A 27,539-nucleotide genomic window follows, 5' to 3' on the forward strand; every position below is an offset into this window, starting at 1 on the left:
ACATGTAAAAGAATGAAATTAGAACACTCCCTAAAACCATACACAAAAATAAACTCAAAATGGATTAGAGACTTAAATGTAAGACTGGACACTATAAAACTCTTAGAGGAAAACATAGGAAGAACACTCCTTGACATAAATCACAGCAAGATCTTTTTTGATCCATCTCCTAGAGTAATGGAAATAAAAATAAAAGTAAACAAATGGGACGTAATGAAACTTCAGAGCTTTTGCACAGCAAAGGAAACCATAAACAGGATGAAAAGACAACCCTCAGAATGGGAGAAAATATTTGCAAATTAATCAACGGACAAAGGATTAATCTCCAAAATATATAAACAGCTCATGCAGCTCAATATTAAGAAAGCAAACAACCCAATCCAAAAATGGGCAGAAGACCTAAATAGACATTTCTCCAAAGGAGACATACAGATGGCCAAGAAGCACATGAAAAGCTGCTCAACATCACTAATTATTAGAGAAATGCAAATCAAAACTACAGTGAGGTATCACCTCACACCAGTTAGAATGGACATCATCAGAATATCTACAAACAACGAATGCTGGAGAGGGTGTGGAGAAAACGGAACCCTCTTGCACTGTTGGTGGGAATGTAAATTGATACAGCTGCTATGGAGAACATTATGGAGGTTCCTTAGAAAACTAAAAATTGAATTACCATACGATCCAGCAATCCCAGTACTGGGCATATACCCAGAGAAAACCACAATTCAAAAAGACACATGCACCCCAATGTTCATTGCAGCACTATTTACAATAGCCAGGTCATGGAAGCAACCTGCATGCCCATCAACAGACGAATGGATAAAGAAGATGTGGTACATATATACAATGGAATATTACTCAGCCCTAAAAAGGAATGAAATTGTGTCATTTGGAGAGATGTGGATGGATCTAGAGACTGTCATACAGAGTGACGTAAGTCAGAAAGAGAAAACCAAATATCGTGTGTTAACACATACACATGGAACCTAGAAAAATGGTACAGATGAACTGGTTTGCAGGGCAGAAATTGAGACACAGATGTAGAGAACAAACGTATGGACACCAAGGGGGTGAAAGCTGCATTGGGGTGGGGATGGTGGCGTGCTGAATTGGACGATTGGGATTGACATGTATACACTGATGTGTATAAAATTGATGACTAATAAGTACCTGCTGTGTAAAAAAATAAATAAAAATTCAAAAATTAAAAAAATAACAAAAGACTTAACCATAAAGCCACAGTAATCCAGACAGTATGTTATGGGCAACAGAATAGATCAATATATTAATGGAACAGAATAGGGAGTACAGAAATAGACCCACGTAAGTATAGTCAACTGATCTTAGGCAGAGGAGCAAAGGCATACAGTGGAACAGAAATAGTCTTTTCAACAAATGATTCAGGAACAACTGGACATCCACATGCAAAACAAAAGATTCGTGACATAGACCTCATACCCTTCACAAAAAAGTAACTGAAAATGGATCATAGACCTAAATGTAAAATGCAGAACTCTAAAACTCCTAGAAGGTGACATAGGAGAAAACCCAGATGACCTTGGGTATGGTGATTACTTTTTAGATACAACAAGAAATCCATGATCCATGAAAGAAATAGTTGATAAGCTGGACTTTATTAAAATTGAAAATTTCTGCTCTACAAAAGACAATGCCAAGAGAATGAGAATACCAGCCTCATACTGGGAAAAAATATCTGCAAAAGACACATCTGATAAAGGACTCTTATCCAAAACGTACTTTGAACTTTTAAAACTCAACAGTAAGAAAATGAAAAACCCAATGAAAAAAAATAGAAGACCTGAACAGACATTTCCCCAAAGAAAATATACCCATGGCAAATAACCATATAAGAGGATGTTAATCAACATCATACGTCAATTGGGAATTGCAGATTAAAATAACAATGAGATATCTCTGTACACCTGTTAGAATGGTCCAAATCCAGAACACCATGGACGTCAGGTGCCAGTGAGGATGTGGCGTAATGGGGGCTCTCCTTCGTTGGTGTGGGAATGCATAATGATACAGCCACTTTTGAAGACAGTTTGGAAGTTTCTTATAAAACTGAACACACTCTTACCATACAATTTGGCAGTTGTACTCCTTGCTATTTACTCGAGTGAGTTGAAAACATATGTTCACACAAAAACCTACACATGAATGTTTATAGCAGCTTTATCCATAATTGCTAAAACTTGGGAGCAATCAAGATGTCCTTCAGTAGGTGACTAGATAAATAAACTGTGGTACATCCAGACAGTGAAATAGTACTCAACATTAAAAAGAAATGAGCCATCAAGACATGAAAAGAAATGGAGGAAACTTAAATACATAAAACTCAGTGAAGAAAGCCAATCTGAAAAGACTACATACTATATGATTCCAACTGTGTGACATTCCGGAAAAGCCAAAACTATGGACACAGTCAAAGGATCAGGGGTTAGTGGTGGGGAGGAATGAGTAGGTGGAGCACAGAGGATTTCTAGGACAATGAAACTGCTCTGTATGATATTGTCATGGTGGGTGCATGTCAGTACACATTTGTCAAAGCCCATAGAATGAACAAGAGTGAATCCTAATGTGAACTGCGAACTTTGGGTGATAATGATGTCTGTGTAGGTTACTGATTATAACAAATGGAACCTTCTGGTGTGGGAATTTAATAGTGACTGTGTGTATGTGAGGATAAGGGTGGATATGAGAAATCTCTACCTTCCTCTCCATTTTTCTGTCAGCCTGTAACTGCTCTTGAAAATAAAGTTTATTTAAGAATCTTATAAATTTTTTATAAATGCAGTCATCATGCATTTATAATCTCCTTCATTTCCTCCTTTTCTGTCTTCATTTTTCTTTCACTTCTGTCCTCCCTCCATCCTCTTATTTTTCTATTGTCCCTTAATTGCTTTGCTAAACAAAGGAGGGAAGGTGGATGGATGGATGGATGGATGGATGGGTGAGTCGATTTGGCACTAGTATACATTTTTTTAAGAGTATGAGGTTTAATTATTATTAAAAGGAAGGGAATCATCATCAAAACAAGTTATATATTTCATACATATTTTCTCCACTGCTGAGCATATAATAATGTATATTTCATTAAGAGTGACTCACTCATTACTCTGAAATTTGAAAGTCACTATTTTATCTATCTTTAGCAAGCACCATTTTTATTCACCTGTTCTTTCCAAACTCAAGGTAGATGTCTGTCTTTATGAATCAGTGATTTTCAGAGTATGCAGATTAATGAGGTGCCCACCCAGCAGACCACCTTTGTAAATTAAAACATTTGAACATGGAAACCAGGAAGGAAATCTCTTGTGATCACACATAACCATAAAATAGGTGAGAGGCCAGGTGGAATACTGACGTAATTGACAAACAGTTGTAAAGATCCTTTTCCCCTATAATTTTCATGTATTACTACAAAGAGTTTTTCACACTGCTGCTTGGTTCAGAGGACCTTCATGTTTATGTGTCTTGTAGTATCACTTAGGATATTCTAAGTGACCTGTTGCTACGTTTAATTACACCGTCGGTATGATTTGTAAAGATTTTTTTCTTCAAGGGTCACTTAGGAAATCTCAATATGGGTTGCCTCTTCCTCCACCCCTTTCTCTCTGTACTTTCTACCACTTTCTACTGTACTAAAACCAAATTCCCCTTCGTTCTGTCAGACAGGAAAGTTGAGATGATCTTCTGTCGAGTTAGTGTGAAGAAGCCGAAGGACTTGAGTATATTATTTTAGCATCAAAATAAGGTTTCCATGGAAAAGAGAAGAACACCTTCATTTCAGGACATGGCCCCAGTTCTCGTTTGTGCAGAGGGATCTTCTTTGGCAATCCTTTACAACCCATTCTGGCTCAAAAGAGAAATTGCCTTTACTTAAGAGTGTCAGGTTTGTTAACAGCAGGTGTTTCAAAGAATTCTTAGAATCAAAGAATGCAATCCTATTATATTAGCAAATTTCTGCTCTGCAAAGGGTTATACGACCATCTCCAGCTTTCAGTGAATTAAAGGAACTTTGAGATATCATGATATAGAAATTAATGACTTACACATTTTTTAAACTTTATTTTTTGTGACAGTGTATATTACAAAACCGGAAAGAATAATGTAATAAACCCAGTGTACCCTCTCACATCACCCAGTTTCATCATTGTCAGCACGTGACCAGTTTTGTTTAATTTCTACCTCTAGTCACTAGACACACACACACACACACACACACACACACACACACACTCACAGGATTATTTTAAAACAAATGCCAGATATCATATTTTGTCCATAAATATTTTAGGATATATCTCTTCAAAAGCAAGACTCTATTTTTTATATTTTTTAATTAATTTTTTTGGAGTATATTTGCTTTACAATGTTGTGTTAGTTACTGTTGTACAGCAAAATGAACCAGTTATACATATACATATATCCACTCTTTTTCAGATTTCCTTCCCATTTAGGTCACCACAGAGCATCGAGTAGAGTTCCCTGTGCTATACATAGGTTCTCGTCAGTTGTCTGTTTTATATATAGTCGTGTATATGTCAATCTCAATCTCCCAATTCATCCTACCACCCCGCTTTCCCCCCTTGGTAACCGTAAGTTTGTTTTCTACATGTGTGACTCTATTTCTGCTTTGCAAGTTCATCTGTACCATTTTTCTAGATTCCGCATGTAAGCGATATCATATAATGTCTGTCTTTCTCTTTCTGACTTACTTCACTCTGTATGACAGTCTCTAGGTCCATCCATGTCACTGCAAATGGCATTATTTCATTCCTTTTTATGGCTGAGTAATATTCCATTGTGTATATCTACCATACCTTCTTTATCCATTCCTCTGTTGACGGACATTTAGGTTGCTTCCATGTCCTGGCTATTGTAAATAGTGCTGCAGTGAACATTGGGGTGCATGCATCCTTTCGAATAATGGTTTTCTCCAGGTATATGCCCAGGATTGGGGTTGCTAGGTCATATGGTAGCTCTATTTTTAGTTTTTTAAGGAACCTCCATACTGTTCTCCATAGTGGCTGTACCAGTTTACATTCCCACCAACATATGGTCACTATTGTTGGATTTTTTTTTTAAACATAACCACAGTGCCATTGTCATCACATACACACACACACACACACACACACACACACACACACACAAGTTAACTAATCTCTTATATAAACAAATACCTGGTCAGTGTTCAGGCCACACCAATTTTCTCATTTCTTTTTAATAGATGTACTTGAATCAAGACCTACTTTATATCCACACATAGTATTGGTTGATGTGTCTCTAAAGTGTCTTATAATCTATAGGTTTCCCTTCCCTCTTTTTTTCTCATCATCTGTTTGTTGATGAAACCATGTCATTTATCCAGTGAATTCTCACATTTGAGGTTTTGCTAATTGCATCCCATGGTGCCGTTCACCGTGCGCCTCTAATCCTGCGTTTTCTGAAAACCAGTCGTTAGATTGAGTGGCTTGATTGAGTTCAGGTCTGATTTTCTGGGGCAGGAACACAGTAGAGGCAGTGCTGTTGTCCCTTCACATCTCAGAGGAAGCATGTGGCATCTGGTGGTCTCCCTCTGATGGTCTTTGCTGTCTGTATTAAAGGAATCCAGTGACTCTGGCAGTCACTGGCCACGCTCAGGACCACTTCCTGTGCCAGACTGAGCCTGTCCTGCCTGTGTCACTCAAGTGCTTCCTGTCTCCAAGGAGCTCATGGCCCTGTTGGAGCAGAGACGACTCATCATGGAACTACGCAGATAGTCATGTACCAGCTCTGTGCTTATCAGAGGACGTGACTCCCAAAACAGTGGTTCCCAAGCCTGTCTGGCCGATCTTTGAAATTATCTCGAGGGGCTTTTTGAAAAATACAAATTCTCAGACCTTGTTCTAGTATATTCTGATTCAACAAGACTAGGGTGGGATCCAGGAATCTGCTGGGGAAAGATGAGAGTGGTGTGGGCGTAGACAGGGAAGGAAAAGCCAGACCCTAAAGCCGTCTTCGTGACTTTGGACCTGAACCACAGGCCAGGGAGGGGCCCATGGAGTGCTTTAAGCAGAGGAGTGGAGGAATGAGATTTCACTACCGTGGAGAGAATGGCAGGAGCAGGGAGGCGGAGGCAGGAAGAGCAATGGCCAGGCTGTTACTGTCTCCAGATAAGACGTGACGGTGGCCTGAAGGAGGATGCGATGGCAGTTGGGGTGGAGGAAAGTGGAAGGATTAGAGAGACACACCAGAGCTAGAGTCAGCATGACTGGCCACTCAGTTGAATGAGAGCTGAGGGCAGTGATGAAATGAGCATGTGTGCCCAAGACCCGCAACATTAATCTTAACAAGACGGTGAGATTTAGTATTAAATACACCTGTGAATTCTGCATTTCCACACACAACTCGTGGTACTGAAATAGTGCTTTTTTTTTTTTTTTTTTTTTACCACTTCACTAACGTAGGGTTTGGAAGCTGTATTAGTCAGTATTCTCCAGAGGAGCAGAACCCAGGATGTGTACGTGGGAAGAGATTTGCTATAAGGAATTGGGTTATGGAGGCTGAGAAGTCCCAAGATGTGTAGTCGGCAGGCGGAGATCAGGGAGAGCAATGGTGTGGGTCCAGTCCGAGCCCAAAAGCCTGAGAACCAGGAGAGCCGGTGATGTGCGTTGCATTCTGCAAGTTGACGTTTCCATTTAAGCCCAAAGACAGGAAGCCCTGCTGCGCCAGCTCAGCGCAGTCAGGCAGGAGCTCCTTGTACCCGGAGAGCGTCTGCCCTTTTGCTCAGCCGAGTGGATGAGGCCCACCGACGCGAGGGAAGGCAGTGTGCGCCACTCAGTCTGTTGACTCAGATGTTCATCTCCTCCAGAAACAGCCTTACAGACACACCGGAATGACGTTTGACCAAATATCTGGGCGCCTCGTGGCCCAGCCCAGTCGACACATAAAACTAACCACGACAGAAGCCACTTCCATTCACCCCAGATACAGCTGCAGTGGTCATTTTTCCATTTTTGAGGCTTTTGATATTCTAATATCAGTCCCACCTCATGTGCAGTCCCCATTAAATCAGTAACGTCTGTCATCTTCCTGGCGCCCGTGTTCGCCTACAAGGTGTTTGGGGGCTTGACAAATATAACAGAGATTCTCCAGCTCTTTCCTCCTTATGGAAATAGCGTCAGATGAAAGGAACGCGTCGCAGCTCAATACGGCAAGCTTAAGAGCTGGGCGTGCTCCGCTGTGGAGTTCAGTACAGAACATTTTTCATTTCCTGGGGTTACTTTTAAAAGCAAAATGAAACGAAGCTTGAATATTGCTGAGTTAAACCACAGCTGGAGGATTGTTCCTGCTCTCCTCCTAGATACAGTGAGGCTTCGCTATTTGTTTTCTTGTATTAAATGTCTCCCTGCCTCTTGAACAGAAGCAGGCATCACGAGTGGCGTGGATGCATGGGGCAGGCGGCCTGGGCTCCCTCCTCCGTCGCCCGTACCTGGAGGTAGCTTGGCCCGCCTTGCTTGGACACAGGTGTGAGCCCCAAGTTCCTGCTGGCCTCACTGTTTACCCTGCATCACAAGATGCTGTTTCATCTTTTCTCCCTCTGCCGCCGCCCCTGCCAACTCACATTCATGCTGCGGCACAGCAGGCATGGGGAGGAAGGGTCTTCTAAACCGAAGCACTTAATTAGCTCCTGGGCCCCAGGGAGAGTGTCAGATGGAAACACAGCTAAAAGTGGAGGGAAGGAACAGCCGTGATGGATGGTGGAGGGAACACCTGCCTCCTTCCGGTGACGCCAAGTTACTAAAATTGTTTTGGAATTAGTGACTCTTTTGAGTCATGTGTACGATAGTGTCATGTTTATATCAGTAATTTCTAGCAGTGTTCGTGTTTGTTCATTTAGACTTTCTCGCTGCTGCCAGAAGCTGCTTTTTCTTTTCCCCCAGTGCACACATTGCCCTGGGTGTAGATAAAGGGGTGTCCCCGTGAGGTTCTAGTCCCTTCCTGGGACCCATTGTCCTTTAGGGCCCCTGATTGTGTTGTTGTAGGTGCATCACAATCGTGTTAGTCGTCACGTGAGGAGGAGACGTGCAATGATAAATTATTAATTACAAATAGGGTAAAGCATGATCTGATAAGATATAGATTTAACTATAGATTGTATTACGTGGATATAATTATAGGCAGTTATGAGTATAGTTATACAGGTGAATATAAACATAGGTTATAACTGTATAAGTAATAAGTGTAGAGATGTCAGTTTTTGATATAATTCAATATTGTGTATAGATATAATTCTATAGATAGAGTTATGTAAGAGAATAAAATAAGAGTCCACTCTTGTAAAAACAGAAAGCACAGGAGCACCTGGACGTGACTGCAGAGCAGCCCAGGCCCGGGGCTCTGCCCTGGCAGCCGTCCCGGCTTCTCCTGCCGAGATGCCACAGTCCCGCTTGGTGGGTGTCAGCTGAGACCGTGGTGGGGTCGGGAGCTCACGGGCGCCTCTCTGTCTTCTGAGTGCTCTGCAGTCATTTGATGATAGATTCACTTAGGCCCAGTGCGTGAGCCACATTCGCCTGAGTTATCGCCTAAGGTTGCAATAAAACTTGAATTTAAAGTCCTTTAAAAATGCCTGTTGAGCCTTAGGAAAAGAATGAGTAAGCTTGCTGCGTAATCAGAAAGTCCGCATCAGAAAGCCATACGCTAAAGACACAGTGAGAGCGCTTGGGAGGAGAAGCAGCTGAGCCGAGAGCAGAGACCGACTGCGCATCCCTGGCTCCCAGCGTGGGTAGCCTGGGCCGCTGAACTGGGCCCCCTCCTTACAGCCATGGCCAGGGTCCCCTCCATCACCGCCAGCCCGAGGCCCGTCCCACAGCTGATACATGCCGTGTGCTGTTCCCTGGCCCCTGACCCCCTGTGACACTGGCCGCGGCCTGGCAGTTCCAGCCTGTGCTGGTGGCATCCCCTGGGGTCTCTCAGCTCTTCCCTCTCGGCCTCCTCCAAAGCCAATGCCAGTCCGGGGCCGGAGGGAGGTGAGGCTCTGGAGGGAGCACAGGGAGGGTTGCAAGTCTGTGGCTGCACCTGCCGGCCTCCCCTCCTTTCCAGGGACGTTGCGAAGCACAGTCTCCATGTTTCTCAGAGTCCCCAGCAGGACTGGCCCAGTCATGCACGGTGGTGACCTGCTCGGCAGCACCGGTGGCTTTTCTTGTTTTCTCTCTCTCTTACTTTCCCACCCCTTTGCTTCTGTGTCCAAGATCCCCCCCAAATAAGTGACCCCAGTCTCTGCTCTCAGAGGATCTCAAACTGCTCTTATGGGTTGGGTGTCTATCCTTCCTGACCATTTTGCTGTGTGTGTGTATGTGGGTGAGAGAGAGAGAGAGAACCTATTGCTCTTTTGTGTGTGTGTATATATAGTTTTTGAAACTTTGTTTTAAATCAGTTCTGGATGTGCTGGAGTAAGCCTGGGTCACATCCACCCGGACCTCCCTTCTCCATCCTCCTTTGATGTCTCTCCAGGTGTTTCCCCTGCTTCCTGTGCTCCGTGTTTTCCTCTTGACTTACTCCCTCATTTTGATGGAGCACATCCCTAGTAGTTTCCTAAATAAGAACGGACGTGTAGGAGGTACATTTCTAGAGACATGTCTGTTGAGGTCTTTCTTCACCTGCCCCCTGGCTGGATAGAATATATTAGTTGGAAACCATTTCGTTCTGTAGTTCAGAGGGGTTGCTTCTTTGTTTTCTGATTCCACGGCTGCTGTCAAGCGGTTCAAAGCCATTTCGATTCCTGATCCTTTGGATGTGACGTGATTCTGTCTGTCTCCCTCCCTCCCTCCCTCCCTCGCTCTGTCCCCAGCGTTCAGAGAGCTCACGGTTCTTCTGCTTGGTGATCGCCCTTCCTTCTGCAGGCTTCTATCTGCGTGGACTCTCTCTCTCACATCCTTCATCTCTGGGAGATTTTTGTGATCATTTCCTCTTTTAAGGTTTTTCCGTTTCTTTCTGGATTCCCATTTGCCTGTGTTGAGCCTCCTGGCCTGGTCCCCCTCTCATTTTCCTCTACTCTGCTTTCCATTTCGCCCTCCTTACCTAGTCCTTCCCTGCAGGTGGTTTGAGAAGCATTGCGCTACATGTCCCACCTCACCCTGCCTTCCCTTGCTTTAACGTTCTGCTGGTTACTTTTGTATCTTCTAGTGTTGCTATAAAGCTGAAGGCCTAAATTCTTGCTTCCGGAAATAGTCAGTTTTGTTTATTTCCATTGAGGTCAGCCTGGCTCCTCTTCATACATTTTCTTTGCTGCAGCAGCCCGAAAGGCACGATCAGAATTCTTCCTGCGCTTTTGTTTGAGAACTGCTGTCTCTGTCCTGTCTCCACCAAGTTTTCCTCACTGTTTATATCAACATTGGGGAATTATCTTTTCTCTTCTATGAAGCCCCTCCCAGTTGGCGTTAGGCTTTCTGAAGATGCTTCAGTTCCCTTCACTCCATTCGTTCAGCTTTGTCTTCTAGGTAAGTCGTGCTTTTCTTAGATGAAAGGTGCTCATCGTGGCCTGTGCCAGCCAACCTCCACACCCTCCTTTGTTGCCTTCGTAAACTGCATCTTTATTTCTAAATTCCGCCAGCTATTTTTTTCCCTTGAAAAAAATTTTCCCTTTTCTCTTCTATACACTCCACATACATTTCATAGTGGTAATGAAGCAGCGTTGTTGCAGCCCTTAGAGACAATATTTGGGGGGAAGAAATGGAGAAGAACATCAGTTTGTTCCAATTCCATATGACTTTTTATCTTTATTGTTTGCCCTTGTAAAACTCCCATCCATTTTTAGATAGCTTTATTTTTATTCCCAGCAGTTCACTGCAAAGTGTTTACATTTACATATATAATAATCATTCCAGGCAAGCAGAAAAAAAACAAAACTTTCTCTAGTCTGTTTTCTAATTGAGATCACCTGTCTCATTTATAAGTAAAATGAAGAAACCGTTATTGAAATCAAGAAGAAAAAAAAATTGCTAATCAAAGATGAAAATGTCAGTAAATGAAGCCATTGCCTTTTTCTCAATGGATTTTTTTAACCAGCTGGCAGCGGAAGCTGGTGGGTCATAAGGCTCGTACTTGAGGCTCTGCAGTGAGTGCTGTGGGCAGCGAGGGGCCCTGTCTGCTCTCACCATCTCCATAGTCTGGGGTATTTATTCTTCTCGGTACATGTTATTGCGATTCCCCTTTCCTTTCCCATTTATAGTGCATCTTCCAGTTCACAAAAATTGCATTTATTTGAAGTGTCTCATTTGCAAGAATCTGGCTATAATAATTCAGGTAATAGCGCGGTCCCTATGAAATGACCTTCCTTACTTGGAAAGGCAGTTTTCTTGTGGCAGAGTCTGCAGATGTCACGTTAGCCCACCGATTCTTTGATTAAATGGCCCCATCGCTTTCTGCAGGATCCCCTCGCTGGTGAGATTTCTTTTTGATCTGTAAGATCTTTCCACCCACATTTTGTCAGTACTTTTTAACTTTTACTGCCCAGCCCTGCAGTTGAAAACAGTCATGGATGTTACAGGTTTGGACGACTGAAAGACTGATGCTTACAAACTCTTGGGGTTCATTTGGCATTTCACACAGCTAGACACGAGTGTCCAGAAGAACACATGTCATCATCCTCCTGGTTGGCAGCATCCCTCACTTCTCTTCTGCAGCAGCTTCTCAGGTTTTAAGAGCTGTCCAGGACAGTTTTAAACGTTTCCAAAGTTTGACTTTGAATCATAAGTTGATGTGTTGGATGTCGTTCTCTATAGTAAATAAGTAAATATCCCTTGTTTGAGAGGAAGAAGATACCGTAAACCCATGACATTTTGCTACAAGCTAAGGTCCTAAGGAAAGAAAACTCATGCCTTTGTCAAGATCTAATTACCTAATGGCCATCTTGGTGTCAGTCATCTAATGGAGACTGTCTTTCAGGAAGTACACGGATTCAATGTCTATATTTTTTAACTTAGATGCTTAATTCTGTAGATAATATCTGTTTGGTAAAGGGATTTGTTTTCATTTCCCTATATAGAATACAGATCTATCCTTTTTGAAAGTCAGAGGTGTTCCATTTAGAGAAGTTTTGATCTGGCTTTTCTCCCATCCTCCACCTTCCCTGACCTAGTGCAGCCTCAGCCATTGTCCTCTGTGAAGGTGATCATTGGTGCAGATAATCCAAACCCCCAGCTAATCCTCTCTGTGGGGCAGGGTCACAGGCCCACCACTCGGGGGCCACGGTCCTCTTCACACCCGGGGCGTGACCGCAGCTCTCCCCGGGGCGTAGGGCCGGGTGGACCCTGAGGAGTAACTCCCGAGGCAGGAGGATAACCTGCCAGGCAGATAGTCCCACAGGGATCATCAGGAACCCCTGGTCCAGAGAACAAAAGGGCAGTGGGTCTTCCCCCCCCCAGAGTCTCCAGAGCTTACCCTCTTACCCTGAATTCAGGGTCTCAGTGTTACTCAGTGATGGCCCAGTTCAAGGCCAGCCAAGGAGCACTTGCCATCGATACACAGATGACCTTGGGTCAGACTTGAAAGGGAAGGATCGTTCTGCTCACCCACAGGCGTGGCCGGTGGAAAGGGACGAGATCGTCATTCCGGGTTCCCGAAGCATCGCACTGCATCCAGCTCCTGGGTTCCACTAGAAGGGAGACTTTGGGATGCCAGTAATTTGTGTGCAACTGCTTCTTGATTCTCAAGTGTTTGGGGACCTGGTTCTTTAAGTGCATTGGAGCCAGGAGGTGCCACACACAGCAAGACTCTCATTTGAACATCTCTCAGTCATGTTGGTCACTGGGAGCTGTCCTTTTCTCTCCAAATGTCAGGAACCTCTTTGAAGGTTTATATAGTGCTGGGAGGAATCATGAACTTAGAAACAAAGAAAAGAATAGGGTTTTTGGTTTGTTTCTGTTTTTGTTTTCCCCCCAGATGGCAGTTTACAGAATTTCAGTATCCAAAGTGTATCTTAAAATGATCTTTCATGTGACTGAATTGATGCAGTCTCATAATAAAACTTAAAGGCTAAGGAGTTGCTTCTTGTGGATGAGCAGGGAAAGTGATTTTTTTTTTTTTTTGGACATAGAATCTACTCCTGGTGAAGGTCTTTTATACTTGGAATCTACAAGGGAAATGTATGGATTTTTATCTATGATTTGTAGCTTTCGGTTTCACATATTTTCAGAGTATCTTCAATCTCTGAATCCTGATTTATGAATGGTGAGTCATGCTTTGTGTTTTTTTAAAGAAGACTAGTGGATTTGAAACTACACTAGAACTAAAATTTACCATTTATTTAATAACATTTTCAATGGAAATGGGAATAATTCTCTTAGAAATAGTTTCCTCTTATGTTCCTATATTTAAAGGATTAATTTTTGAAATTGGTGCTAAGGAACTTGTGTTGCAGATTTGCTTTGTGCTTTCAGTAAAAAGCAGTGAATAATATAATCAGACAGAAGTTTAGCCTTCGTCAAGGCTTAAGCTGAATTCTTTCTGTAACCCGTAGACAAGAGGTTTCCAAGGGGCTATTTGAACACCTTTATTATTTTAAAAAAAGTAAATTCTTACACATAAATAAATAAACATCATTGCTATTTCCAACCATTTATGGGATAAATAAGGTCATTTTTTATGTTAAATTATAAAATTGAAATGTAAAATCCCCAGCAAAGCATTTACTTAAGAAAAGATCTTTCAGAGGATAGTTAACTTACCTGCTATAGTTAGATTTTTTATTTTTAATATGATTCTCCATTTTGAAAAACATGTTAAATCTTCCTTCCTTTAAAGTAACCCTTGAAATAAAGGGTCTGCCAGTATCTGCTATGAGGTGACTTTGGAAAAAACATTCCAGATTCTTGCTGTCCTCTACTTTCCTTTGAAGGGGAAAACATTAAAGTCAAATACCTCATGCTTTAAGCCCATGTGTTTCTAAACATCCAAAAGAGGAGAAAATTAACATATTTGCCCATGAACTCCCAGAGGACAAAGCTGTGTAGATAATAGTGTCAATGACTTAATAAATACTCACTGTGAATTGGGACCTGCTCGAAGCACTTGACAGACAGCAGCTCATTTAATATTCTGATCCTTAAAAGATAGTCCGGGGGCTTCCCTGGTGGCGCAGTGGTTGAGAGTCTGCCTGCTGATGCAGGGGACACGGGTTCGTGCCCCAGTCCGGGAGGATTCCACATGCCGCGGAGAGGCTGGGCCGGTGAGCCATGGCCGCTGAGCCTGCGCGTCCGGAGCCTGTTGCTCCGCAGCAGGAGAGGCCACAACAGTGAGAGGCCCGCGTACCGCAAAAAAAAAAAAAAGAGAGAGTCCGATGAGGAAGCAGAGGTGCAGAGGCATTCGGGGACTTTCTGTCCCGGTGCTGTAAGGTCCCCACGCCCAGCGTGGTGGCTGCAGAATGACTGAGTGCCCAAGGAGCTGGCTTGCAGGGCAGAGTTGGACTGCAGCAGCCATGTGGACTCAACGGCCGAGGTGTGTCTCCAGGGCTGTCTTCCAACCTCCCCTCCGTGCTGAGGGTGTTGAGTTGCTCTGCATCTGTGTTTAGCCGGTTACCAATCTCTTACGAAGATGCAGTAAGCAAAAGTCAAAGAACCAGAGTGAGCCCTGGGGACTGGGTTCCTCCCAGCATTCTCCCATATTTTGCTTTAACCGAACAAAGTCGACAGCGGGGTCTGTGAGCCAGTCCGGAAGCTCTTCGCCTCCTACCCCCTCAGAGCTGACAAGTGGTGTCACTTCCAGCTCACAGGTACCCCATACACTGAACTCCTCTCTCCTCCTTTGTGAGACGAAAAGATGGGACTGCTCGTGACTTGTGCTCTGGAGCAAAGCTTAACCAGCTTCTTAGTCCACGCAGACCTTGGCCTTTCTGATGTGGCCTGTTTTTTAGGTGGGGTTTCACCCTGACCTTGCTGGTTGGCCAGGCTGGGGTCATCAGGATCGTTGAAGCCGCTTAATACCCCAAGCAAGAACGTCAACCTGTAAAGATTGAATACTACATGGACTTGAAATGCACATCCCTTATAAAAATTTTAAAGCTTGCTGGATTTTATTAGAATATGTGAACCAGACTGAGTATATTAAATTTATGAGTCCAATTGATGCAGTACCATAATAATTCAATCTAATATGCTTATGTCATTAAACTCATAAAGAAGAGTCTCTGAATAGCTGTAATGAATAGTTCAGATTCTGTAATCACAGACTAGCGTTTTCACCCTGATGAATTTCAAGTGGGAGCACTCAGAATTCTATACAATATCAGGAAATAAATGCCATATTTCAAATGATTACTTATTCCAAGTATTTACTGTAAAACCTAGGACAGAAAAGAAATGCCCGCACAGACAGAATTATTATTAGAAATACAGAAAAGGTCGGAAGAGGTTGGCATGAGGCATAAATCAGAAACCAAAGAAACTTTATTCTGCTTTGACTAATGTCATTTATTCCCTCATCTCTTACCTTGTTCCCAAATACGTGCATCTCGGTAATCTATCACCGAGTAATAAACGACCCCAAAACTTAGTGCCTTAAAGAAACTACCACTTTATTGCTTATGATGCTGTGGTTCTGGAACGTGGGCAGGGTGGTGGAACCAGCCGCTGGGTGGTTCATCTTTTCCAAGGGTCTCTGTCAGGTCTGGCCACTTGTGTGGCTGCATTCAGATTACAGCTCCACTAAGGACTGGGCTCAGCTGGGGTACTGGAACCTGCAAGGTGACCTCTTCACTCTCGGCATTACCTCCTGTGCATTCTCTTGGTTAAAACAAGTCACAGGCTCCACCTAGAAGGCCTGGCAGGACTCCATGGATCAGAGAGAAGAGAGGCTACCGGAGCACAGTGCTGGACCCCCGGTCTGAGACCTGGTTGAGAGCTGATCTGGGGGCAGAGCCTTCCAGAAGTGTGTCCCCCATGCTGAACAGGGCACAGTCCAGTGCTGCTGGACCACTGGCCGTGCCCCAAGCTCTGCTGCCCCACCGTGAGGCTTTGTACACGCTCTGCCCTCTGCCGGGAACAGGCTTCCCTCAGCATCTTCCCCTGCTTGATTCTTTCCCACCCCTCAGGCCTTGGCATAAATGTCACCAATTCCCAGGACGAGGCTGGCTGCCTTTCCTAGTGCTCCAAAAGCATCTCATTCCCATTTTCCTGGAGCCACATTTTAATTCCTGCTTTTCCTGCCCACCTCCCTGAAAGGCCTTGGCGTTACTCAGGACGGAGATGAGGCTCGTCCGTTACTGAATCCACAGCAGTGCTGACAGGAGGAAAGCTCTCAATAAATATTTGTTGGATTCATGAATGGGGTCTGAAGAGAGGCGTCAACAGAGAATAATCCGTGATTCAGCCCTTAAAGGACAAGCAGGGTTTAGACGATGGAAGCACAGCACCAGTAAGAATGACTCTGAACCACGAGGATGTGGTACGGGCAGCCCAGGCACCCTGGAAGGGCAGGCTCCGGGCCTGTCATATTCAGCACTGGACATCCAGTACCCACACGCTGCTTCGTGGGGAGCAGGTGTGCAGTAACCGTGCAGAGGATGAGTGATCTGCCTGAATCAAACTGTCCCAATTTTATCAGAGTGTGAGGACATTTGGGGGCGTGTTGGGAAAGGAACCCAGCATCTCCACCAGCTGATCCAGTGGAGACAAATTTTAGGATTCCTAAATATTCAGAGAGAAGTGTTCAGACTAGAACGTATGGGAGCTTAGAACTGGGAAGACTCAACGGGGTGAATAGTATCGACCTGCCTGGGTCAATTCATAACACTTGGCCCATGGTGACCAGACCTCTCTGGGGTCTAGAAATATCCCAGTGTGCCTCCCTCCAGGCCGGATCCATCTTCAGAGCCCACCAGTCGATGATGAAGCCTCCAAGTACTGCAAGGTAAATGAAACCTCTAAGTCTTATTGGAATGACAGTTGTCTTTAAGCTGCCACCATGGCTAATGACTTCTGGAAATGAGGAATGCCATTGAACTGTCTTCCCTGTTAGTATGTCACAGTGGAAAGGTGGCTCAAGCCCTATTACATTTTTAAAGAACATTTCAATTTTAATAATTTCAATGGCTTTAAATTAAATTATGGATTGATGTTAAAATTCTGTAAAATGAAGAGAGCTCCACAACAATGAGATGTCCGGAAAATCATTAGGATGGCATGGCTGGGGTGAAATATTGCTGGTGTTACAATAGGTTACAGTTACAGCCGTGAGCCCTATTAAAACGGAAACTTTCTAATAACGTAAAATGGTCATGACTTTATCCCCCTGCTAATTAAAATAGAAGGAAGCCAAAAGATAAAAAGGTAAGGTCTTTTAAATGCTTCTGAGGCCTATTCTCATTCCCATCTCTTACACACACACACACGCACACACACACACACACGCACACACACACACACACACGCACGGGTGCACGTGGTGGTTGATTGAAATTGAAGGTAGATTCTGAGAGCCTACATGATAGGGGTGTGAACAGCCCCAGAGACAGGGACTGCGTTTACATTTACGTTCACACCTTACGTTGCAGGGTTAAAGGATTTTCCTCAAGAATTTCGAGGACTTTCTCCCAATTTGAAGAGCCAGTCGTTTTGTCAGCCTCTTTCTTACAGTCGTCGAACTTGGCTAAGTCCCTTGAGATCTCAGTCTTCTCATCTGTAAACAGAGGATCCACACACCTGTCTTCCTTTTCCCCAGTGTGTCTCAGGGGTCATAGGAGCTCCTGAGCCAGGAAAAGCACTTTGTATCAGTACCAAGTACCAGCAGACCCACAGCCAGGTTCAAGGCCTGTCATAATCTCCTTTGAGCCCTACTTTTCCCCAGGCTCAGCCCTCCACACGCTGGCCTTTCTCCCTGTTCACATCCTTCGCTGAGCGTGGGTACCACACACCTTCCCTCCTTTCCCTGATCTCAAACGTTCCTTTCCTTCCAGATCCCAGACTTGAAAGGGAATGGCCGCAAGATGGGAGCGGCCACACTGTTTAACGCCCTGCTGAGCTCCCAGGTTTTTGCCTGGACGGGCTGCAGAGCACATGGTCATCCCTATGAGCAGACTAGCATTTTATCCAGAAATTCCCAAGTTGAAAGGAAAAACCCAGCAGAGGCTACCGGAAGGCCAGCTTTTACCCAGGTTATTCCAGAAACTCAAGTTCTTTTCCTTTCTTTCATATAGGAGGTCACACGTGAATCATGTTAATATTATGACCTTCGTCAAGCATGTCTAAAGTGAAGTAGCACGTAGCAACACATTATATTTTTCACTTTTGCCCCTTAATGCAGTGTGTCGATGGAAGTGCCAGGCTAAATCTCTAAAATAATTGACTAAATTCTTGCTGAATTGCCCTGTGTTGCTGTAGAGAGTGTGCTTTGCCTTTAAGAACTCATTAACACAGCCAACAGACCATATTAGTCTGTGTTTTGGTTCAAAGATTAATAATGTTTGGTGGTTGTGTTTTGAAATGGTGTTGGAATTTTAAAAATTGGCCCCTGTGTGTATCTGGGTTTGGGGCAGGAGGCTTCCAGCTGACTGCTTGGGTGGGAACGGACCTCTGGGATGCACTGACCCATCTGAAAACCTCTTCGGATTGACCTCTTCCTAAGAGAAGTGCCCTGGGCAGACGCCTTGATCCAACAACAGACTGGCCCCCCAGGAGTTGGATGTGGTGTACATGGAAGGCTTCCTCTGATTCCTGATGGGTACCTGCCAACACCCCAGGGGACTGTCAGTTAACTTTATGGCAAACAGTAGAAAATGACTTTGTAAGCCCACCTCCTTACAAAGACCACAGACAGAATGGGCAGATCAGAAGCTCTTCTGCATCTGCCCTGAATTTCTTAGGTAAACTCTAGTTGCTCTATAGCACCAGTTCTGCAGTCTGGAAGAGGCTTGCCCCAGAGGACCCTTTGGTCCCAGCAGGCCCCGAGTGGTATCTTGATTAGCAGTTTGGGTATGAGGTACCCATCCCAGACTGTGAGTGGGAAAAAAATCACCAGTCCTCTTCTGTAAGTCAGGCAGATAACCAATCCTGAAGGAGGGGAGGGTATTTTTCAGAAGGGAATCTGAATGCTGTTTGGGAAGGGAAACGGAGGAAGGGCAGTCGAAAAATGGCCAGTGCGCAGCAAAGCACTGTAAGGAAGATATGGTAGCATGAGCAGAGCTGCGCAGGACTCCGTGTCGAAGCGTAGACGCCTCACAGGAGAGAGGTCTCTGCCCCAGGCTTGTGTGGAACATTCACTCTAGACAACCCCGTGTCCCTGTCCCCATGAGAGCACCGTCAGGCCGGGAAAGGCAGCATCTGGCCCAAGCAGCTGAGATGCCCAGCGCTATCGGCCTGGCCCAGTGAGCACAGTGCCAGGAGATGGGGGTCAACCAGAGAAGAAGGGGCTGGTGGATGCTGTGGACGGCAGTCTGGTGACTGAGACCAGCCTCTGGAGTTGGGAGATGTGGGTGTGAGTCCTGACTCTCCCACTTCCATGCTCTGTGACCTCTGGGACATCACTTAAGCCTCCCAGACCTCAGTTTTTGCATCGAGAAGATGGAGATGATAATAGTCTCTACCTCATAGAGTTGTTGTGGTAATTAAATGAGGTAGACCATTAAAAGCTCTCAGCGTGCCTAGAACATTGCAGGCCTTTGATGAATGGCCTCTCCATGAGAGGAGCGAGGAAGGAGCTGGTCAGCTTGGTGTGTGCACGTGGGGGACAGTCCCAAGGAGATACTCGGAGGGGTGTTACAGGTAAGAGTTAAAGGAAATAAACAACTACCTTGGAAAGAAGGCGTCAGGAGCCTGGTGGGGGGTGTCTCTGGCAATCATTGCACCCCTCATCCTTCCGCTGGTCTCTCTTGGCCTCCCCTTTGAAAGCTCACGGTCCCCTGCAGGATTTAATTTTTGTTCTGAGGGCATTTTACAAAGCACGTGCCAGTTTCACATTGTGTGGAACAGACCCACAGGGGCCCATCTCTCCCAGTGACTTCTGCCTCCCCCCACCCCGCTCACTGCCCCTGTGTAGATTGCCTTTAAAAAAACAATAAAACATGCCCACAGCCTGTAGAAGAAGGAGAGTTTATGAAGTCAAGGTATTCAGCGTCAGTACTGAAGTATGCCTTAAAGATTAGCCACCTACACTTGATTTTCTGAAAGCATTGATAAGAAAAGACCTTATATTTTATTTTATTTTTTTTTTGCCGTACGCGGGCCTCTCACTGTTGTGGCCTCTCCCATTGCGGAGCACAGGCTCTGGATGCGCAGGCTCAGCAGCCATGGCTCACGGGCCCAGCCGCTCCGCGGCATGTGGGATCTTCCCGGACCGGGGCACGAACCCGTGTCCCCTGCATCGGCAGGCGGATGCTCAACCACTGTGCCACCAGGGAAGCCCAAAGACCTTATATTTTATACTGCTGGTCCAAGAGGCTAAAAGTAAAAAGCCTAGATAGGTGTCTAATATATCTGTTATTCTTAAACCTTTTTTGCCAACTTGGAAAACAACTCACGGGCCTCCATCTCCAGCATAGTTGTGCTGTTTTCCTTCTCTCCCTTCATCTTCTCTCCCCCCGCCCCTCCCCCCCCATCCCCGGATCCCATCCCCGGATCCCATTCCATTCTCTCTCACCCTCTAACAGCCGGCCCCTTGCATGTCTTTGTGCTCCATTTCCTGGTCCCTTCCTTTCCCTCAATTGCTCACTCTGAGACATCTCCAGACCCCCTCTTGCCCTGCCACTTCCCAGTTTGCAATCTTCCTGAAAGAAGATTGGGTTTCCTCTGACTTTCGTCCTCCAAGTATCTGAGGCAGGGCTGGAATGTTGCCGAACCTTCTCAGCGGCCCTGACCCAGGGTATTTCTCAGAGCAGAGACTCAGGTGTGACCCCACCACCACCAGGGTGGGAAAGGGTTGCCTGCCTTGTGTGGTCCCTAATGGCTACAGAGATTTAAATTTGCCTGCTTTTCTTTCTGATTTTAATGGAGAAGATGCTGAGTGAAAGAAACAAATTGGATATTGGATTTCACAGATCCTTCTCCTGCTTTGCCCTTCTGACCCTGATAAGCCATTGAAATTCCCGATGTCCTTGAGTTTTTGTAATACTCCCCTATAAAGTGAACTGCCCTGGGGAGGCAGCTCGGCTTCTGGACTTGTTTTCACACACCAGGGAGGGCGAGGGTGTCTATGGATCAACAGTAGAGGGAGAGCTTTGACAGGAAGCACTTTAATTTTCTCCCTTCAGCTGCAGGTGCCGTGGAAAACATTGGGGGCACAGGCAGCAAAAATTACTAATACAAATGTGTGTATTTAAGTATGTATTTTACATATATTTATAATGTATATTGACTGTGTGCAATAGCAGCCTTCTAGTACAGTGGCTGGTCTTGGACCGAGGCCTGAAGCCCTAAGGGGAAACTTCTTTATTGGAGGAATAGCAATAAACTAGACTCACCGGACACCATTATATGGAAGTAGATTTCATTACTGAAGAAGTGCAGACAAAAGAATCCAACTCATCACCCCTGCACACCCCTCCGTTCCAGGCAGTGGGGGGGCATGGGCACGCAGAATATTAGGCAGCAGTTGAAACGAACAGACCACAGCTCACCCAGCCAGGTGCACAAATCTCTCAAACATCACCTTAAGCAGTGGAAACCAGATACAGAAGAGTGCACCCTGTGGGATCCCATCAGTATGAAGTTCAAAACCTGGCAGAACTAATCGATGGTGCCAGAAGCCAAGATGGCAGTTACCCTGAAGGGAAAGAGTGTGCAGAGGGCTGCCTGGGCTCCAAAAATGTTGTGATATTTTTATTCCAATGCTGAGCACGCCAGCGTGTTCACTTTTTGAAAAGTCATTAGGCTGTACATTCATGATGGTTGCTGTTTTCTCTTTGTACACTTCAATTTTTAAAAAATTAACTCATCAAAATCAGTCATCAAGGTTGCTTGTAAGCACTTTTCCCCAGCTCGGCAGTGTGCCCGGGATGACGGGGAATTACAGAGAAGAGTGAGATGCTGTCTGTGACCTCAGGAACCTTCTGGAAATTTAGGTCCGTCTGGTGTCCCCGGCTCCACCCCTAGCCCTTTGGGTTTGTCATTCACCAGAAAGAATTTGCTCAGCCCACCTGTGTCCTGTGGCTCTGGACACAGACGACTCACCCCATACATTTTAGAGCATCCCGAGGTCACTGCAAGATCACTTCCTAATCGCAGCATGTCTTTGACCAAGGGAGCAGTCTAGGTAAAGGGAGCCAAGGCTGCCCTGTTCTGCTGAGTGGAGATTTGTCTTGCAAGGAAAAAGCTCTTCCGTGATGCTTAAAATCAGTTGGATCAGATCCTTCTATCTGGTGGTTTCATCGAGGTGTACTGATGCGTTCATTTTGAGAAAAGCCATCACCTGCAGCTACTTCCCTGCTCTCTCTTTATGGTGCTGCCCGGGCAGGGAAGGGGGTCTCCAATACGTTCTTTTTGCCTTTTTTTTCTAGTTTTTATTTTCACTTCTCTTTTCATTATCCCTTCAGGCTTTACTGGCCCTTCAAAGGGCCCCTGCTTCATGAACTAATGACGACAGATGTTGATACAACATCGGTTGCCGGATTTAAACACCTTCCATCCGGTTAGAATTCATCTGGAAGGCAAGCTTGTCTTGCGCTTTAGTCTGCACTTGAGCGCGGCCGTGGGGACACGGGCTGCACAGGAGCTGCTGAGATGACGATTGTGCTCCCGCTTCTCACCACGGAGGGGTGTAGCTCACACGCAGCGGTGAGCTCGCTCCCTGTCCTTGTGCCAGATCACCTCTCTCTCCATCTTGCACAGTTAGCTGCACACATGCATTTCATCGTGAGCGCTGGCTGGTCGGGTTTGGTCGATATTTCCTAGTAACTGTGTGTGCTGGACCTCGGGTCCTTCCAGGTCAATGTTCTCAGCTTTCCTCCCTCACAGAAAAGTCAAGGCAGGTTCCCTTTTGCTTCTCTGATGCAAATAAGTACTGGAGCGAGGTCTTCATCTTCTAGCAATTGGTTTTGGCACCTTCTTACCTCTACCTGATCTCTCTTTCAAGAGCCCTTCTTGAGCAATTACCATGAGACCAGGAAGTTAGGAATATTGAACAAAGGAAAAAGAGTCTGAGTTAAAAACCCTTGTTTTCAAGTCTTCTCTCTTGGTTACTAGCCTTGCTCCCCGGATAATGGGTGTTACAGTAATAAAATAATAATAAAAATAATAAAATAATAATAAAAAAATAATAAAAAGAGCTAATTCTAGGCAGAGTATGACGATAACTTATGAAGAATATGAAGGTATTTTATCTTATGAAGATAAGGTAAAATTAGGTGACTTTGGAAACTTCTGGGTGTGGTACAAATGTTTGTCACCTTGCTTTGGTGAAGTTTCACAGGCATCTACGTGTGTCAGCACTCCTCAGTTGATGAGTACCTTTGAAGGATATGCAGTTATTGGGCATCAGTTATACATCCATAAAGCATAAAAAATTAGTAGTTTGAAGATTTTTAGAATCTGTAAATTGCTATACAAATGTTAATCATTAGTAATCCTTGTTACTGTTTTTAAGAAAGTAGCTAACATTTTCCTTAAGCAGAATGTCTTCTTTCACAGGTAAATTTGAGGTTGGCAGTTCGTTCAGGTAGCTGAATTCGACTTCCCCCAGGCCAAGGTTTCTCATCTGTGGCACTAGTGACATTTGGAACCAAATAATTCTCTGCACAGAGGCTGTACTGGGCATTGTAGGATGTTAGCTGCATCCCCAGCCTCCACCCGCTAGGTACACTGCCCCGCCTTGTGGCAATCAGAAATGTCTATGGGGCAGATACCCTGGCTTGGGGACCACTGTTCTAGGCCATGTTTCATAGACAAGTTTTTTTGTTACTCAGAGTCCCTAATTACTATGTTTAATTTGTGACAGGATTTATACTTTTTAAACCAACTGAGACAGTAATAAAGATTCAGGCCTAAAACTGCTCCCATCCGTATTTTCTGTTATAGAAAACGTTTGCCTGACCTGAAATATGTGAACTCTTTCTGTGTCCTCTTTTCCTTTAACACATCCTGCTGGCACCCATGTCTGATTTCAGCCCCAGCATCTTGGGTCCTGGTCTCAGACGTGCTTTGCCTGTTTGATGCCAGAAGAGGCGGCCGATGCTGTGACAGACGTGTGCAGGGGGGAGGGGCGAACACGGGGTTCAGAGCAATTAATCTTAGCAACAGCTTCCTGTTACTGGTGATCATAGGATTTGTAAAGGGGTCTGCAAATATCAGTGCTTGCTACGGACCCTCTCGTCCCCAGTATTGCTTTTCCTTTGGTTTACGAGAAGGATCCAAAGCAGAAAAAGCCTGTGCCCTTTAAAAATGCTCGTTTAGCATCGTGCAGACCGCTAGCCTTTTTGTTCTCCTCCTAGTTGCCTTTTAATGAGTGATTTGGGGGGGGGATGACTTTATTAACTAGCAACACTGTTGCTGGAACGCAGACCCCAAGCCCAGCCGCCACTGCCCAGCATCCCTCTGGGCGTTGTGTGCAGACAGGTCCAAGCCGTGTCCTAGGAGCCAGGAAGCGTCACCTGCACGCCGGGCACCATGGCTGCTCCCCAGGTGGGTCTGATGGGGCAAAGGCGGCGGCGGAGGGTCCCTGCGCTGTTTCTAATGACAGTGGCAGCTCCTCCACGCTCCACGGGACGTTCCTCCCCCCGCCCCACAGTGTCTTGACCGTGTTTTTGCCTCTTGTCTCTTCCCCAGAGGTACCTCAGGGACTTTTTCAGCGTGATGCTCCAGTCAGCGACGTCCCCGCTGCACATCGACAAGGTGGGGCTGACACTGTCCAAACACACCGTCTGCGAGTTCTCGCCGTTCTTCAAGAAGGGCGTCTTCGACTACAGCAGCCACGGGACGGGGTAGGGCCGGTGATGGGGCCACGCCACGCAGTGCCTTCTCGTCCGAGCGGCCCCCCAGCCGGGGGCCTGGACCCCTCACCGCTTCCTCCTAGTGCCTGAGCGGAGCGTGGGGCTGGGGGGCCGGGCTGGCTGACGGTGACCTTGACGGCGGCTGTCCCTGCCCCTCGCGGGTGCATGTGGCCTTCTCCCTGTTGTGTGCAGAATCCGTCCCCATGGCTCCATCACCCTGGGCCCCCGGGGCCAACCAGCCTGGGGCTTCCCGAGGTGGGTGGCTGACCACACCTCCCTAATGACTTTCATCTGGTTTCCTCTTTCTCCAAAATACACTCTTATTTTTTTATATTCCTTCCATGTGGCTGGCTCCCAAGAAAAGCATTTTAAGTTATTTCATTGTATTTTGCTTTTTCCCCATTTGAGTCTGAACTTTTTATATAATCCCTAAGCACTGATGTTTACACAGAATTTCATATTCTGCAAAAGGGATTTTCGGTCCAGTCATGACTGGAGTCTTCCATGCTTGACGCATTGGATGTAGGTGACATCGACTTCTATAAATCCATTCAAATAGGATATTTGTTAAATCTTGAATATTCAGGAAGTTTTCCCCAAATGGCGGCCGTGCACTCTCAAGCTTTCTCCGCTAAGCACAAAACGAGCGCCTCGCTGAATGCATATTTTTAAACATTTTGTTCACATTTTTGTTACTGAATCTACTGGATCTTTAGCTGAAAGACTAGAATTTACTGTAGTTTATTAACGATCCCTTAAATCACTCAGGACTTAATGTAGCATCACACATCTATGTACAGTAAAACTGCTTTGTTTTACTAAAGAGAAAAATGTGAGAAGAAAAAATATATATGTGGTATATATTGAAATGTATATAATTCTGCCTATAGATTTATATATGTACACACTCCTGTATGATAGTTATATCAAAATATGTAATCATTCACTCCAGATTTATTAAAGGTATTTGTTTTTTCAAGACTTAAATTGAGCTGCTATCAATATTAAATGAAGTTATGGAATCTACCCTGTAGCTCAGTTTGAGTTTGTGACATGATCGTTCTTACTGGTCTGTTTAAAAATTTATCTAACGTTCTTGGAAACATACATAATGTATAATTTAGCATTCCTGTAGTAGAAGATGCCCTTATAGCTATGAATGAAGTCACAAATGAATGGGTAAGAAGACATGCTTGCATTCAACCTTCGAGAATATGCCTTCACAACCGAGCTCTCCAGTCTGAAAAGTATATTTAAAGATGCAATTATCCCGATAAGGGGGAAAATTATTATTGTACTAATTAGATATCATAGTTTAGCGTGAAAAAAAATGACGGTTTTTTTGGTTTTTTTTTTTTAATTGCTGCAGGAAGACTTGCTTTTGAGTGCAGTTGTGATTACAGGGAGAGGTTAGGGGTAATTACTACTAGAGAATTTAAACCTAGAGATTAAAAGATAAAAGCTGGGAGATAATTAACCATAGGTCATTTATCTAAAAGGAGTCAAAGCTCTGAAGATTGTCCCTTGTTTGCTGAGTAAACGAAATGGTTTTCTTCAACTGAGCAGATAATCTGTCTCCTGCTCTTTTGGACCCGTATCGGAGGCCAGGCTCCTGGCAGGTGTTTTCACTAGAATCACACAGGGCACAAGAACAACTTGGCAAGAATAAATATCTGTGTGTTTGTAGGAAGCGCAGGAATCGGAAGATTCTTTGATTCCAATCCTCATCTGAGGTACTTAGTATTGAGTTGGGGGTTCAAGTACTGGCCGGCTCTGGGTAAATCCGGCTGTAACACACGGGCATCCTCTCACCTCTCTGAACCTCAGTCCCCATCTGAGAATCACACTGTTGCACAAGGGGACCTCTCGGTTCCGATCCAGCCCAGAGTGACAGGCAGAGGGACTGTCACCAGTGTGTGGATGCGAACTGAAAACTTCTGATCGGACTCAAACAGCACCTTAATCTGAGTAAAACTTGAGGGAGTGTTGGCAAGCCAATGAAAAATCTCCTCTAAACAAGGAATGGGATCCCTTTCTGGGATGAAGAGCAGACAGATGACAGAGGCAGGATGACAAAACCGAAGCTGCATTAATTTGGACGAATTCAAAGGAGTAAAAGAAAATTAGCAAGTATGTATCTTATAACTTTCAAGTGCATCAGATAACAAAGGAATGCCAAGCTGACCACTAAAGGCGGTTCAGAGTGAGGTACCACCAATTTATACATGCTTTTGTAGTCAGCTGGAGAAATCTAAGGAGCGTCAACAGAATTCTTTATTCAGGAAGCTTTAGCATGTCCTCCTGGGTCTTGCTTACACACTGAAATATGTGCACCAAACTTGTGTGGCTCACAAGTAGCAGTGTGCCCTTCAGCCTGGCTCCCACCCAGACCTTGCTGTTTCTGAACCAGAAAGATTCAAATTCAGCCCGATAATTAACCAAGGCATGTGAGTAGGGGGTAACCAAGTCACGCTGGCTCCTTAATGATGGACATCTAGAAGATTCCTGGCCCACAACGTAGAGATGCTCTGAAGATTCATGAACAGGGTATCCAGGCCCCAGGGTGCTTCTTTTTATATTTGTTTGCAGAAAGAGCTAGTTCTGCTCAATCTGG

General features: G+C 45.0%; 1 protein-coding gene across 3 annotated transcripts in view; it reads left to right on the plus strand.

Annotated features, from left to right (window-relative positions):
* The window catches only part of KIF16B (kinesin family member 16B), a 280,303-nt gene extending 254,437 nt beyond the window's left edge, over positions 1-25,866 (plus strand). For all 3 annotated transcript variants that reach the window (XM_082670031.1, XM_082670032.1, XM_082670033.1), the window contains one exon: positions 24,762-25,866. In XM_082670031.1, the coding sequence (XP_082526157.1) occupies positions 24,762-24,920 (159 nt within the window). In that variant the 3' untranslated portion in view covers positions 24,921-25,866. The remainder of the gene's footprint in view (positions 1-24,761) is intronic.
* The last annotated feature ends 1,673 nt before the right edge of the window (positions 25,867-27,539 follow it).

The sequence above is a fragment of the Grampus griseus genome (assembly GCF_964374135.1).
Source record: "Grampus griseus genome assembly, chromosome: 14".
Lineage (NCBI taxonomy): Eukaryota > Metazoa > Chordata > Mammalia > Artiodactyla > Delphinidae > Grampus > Grampus griseus.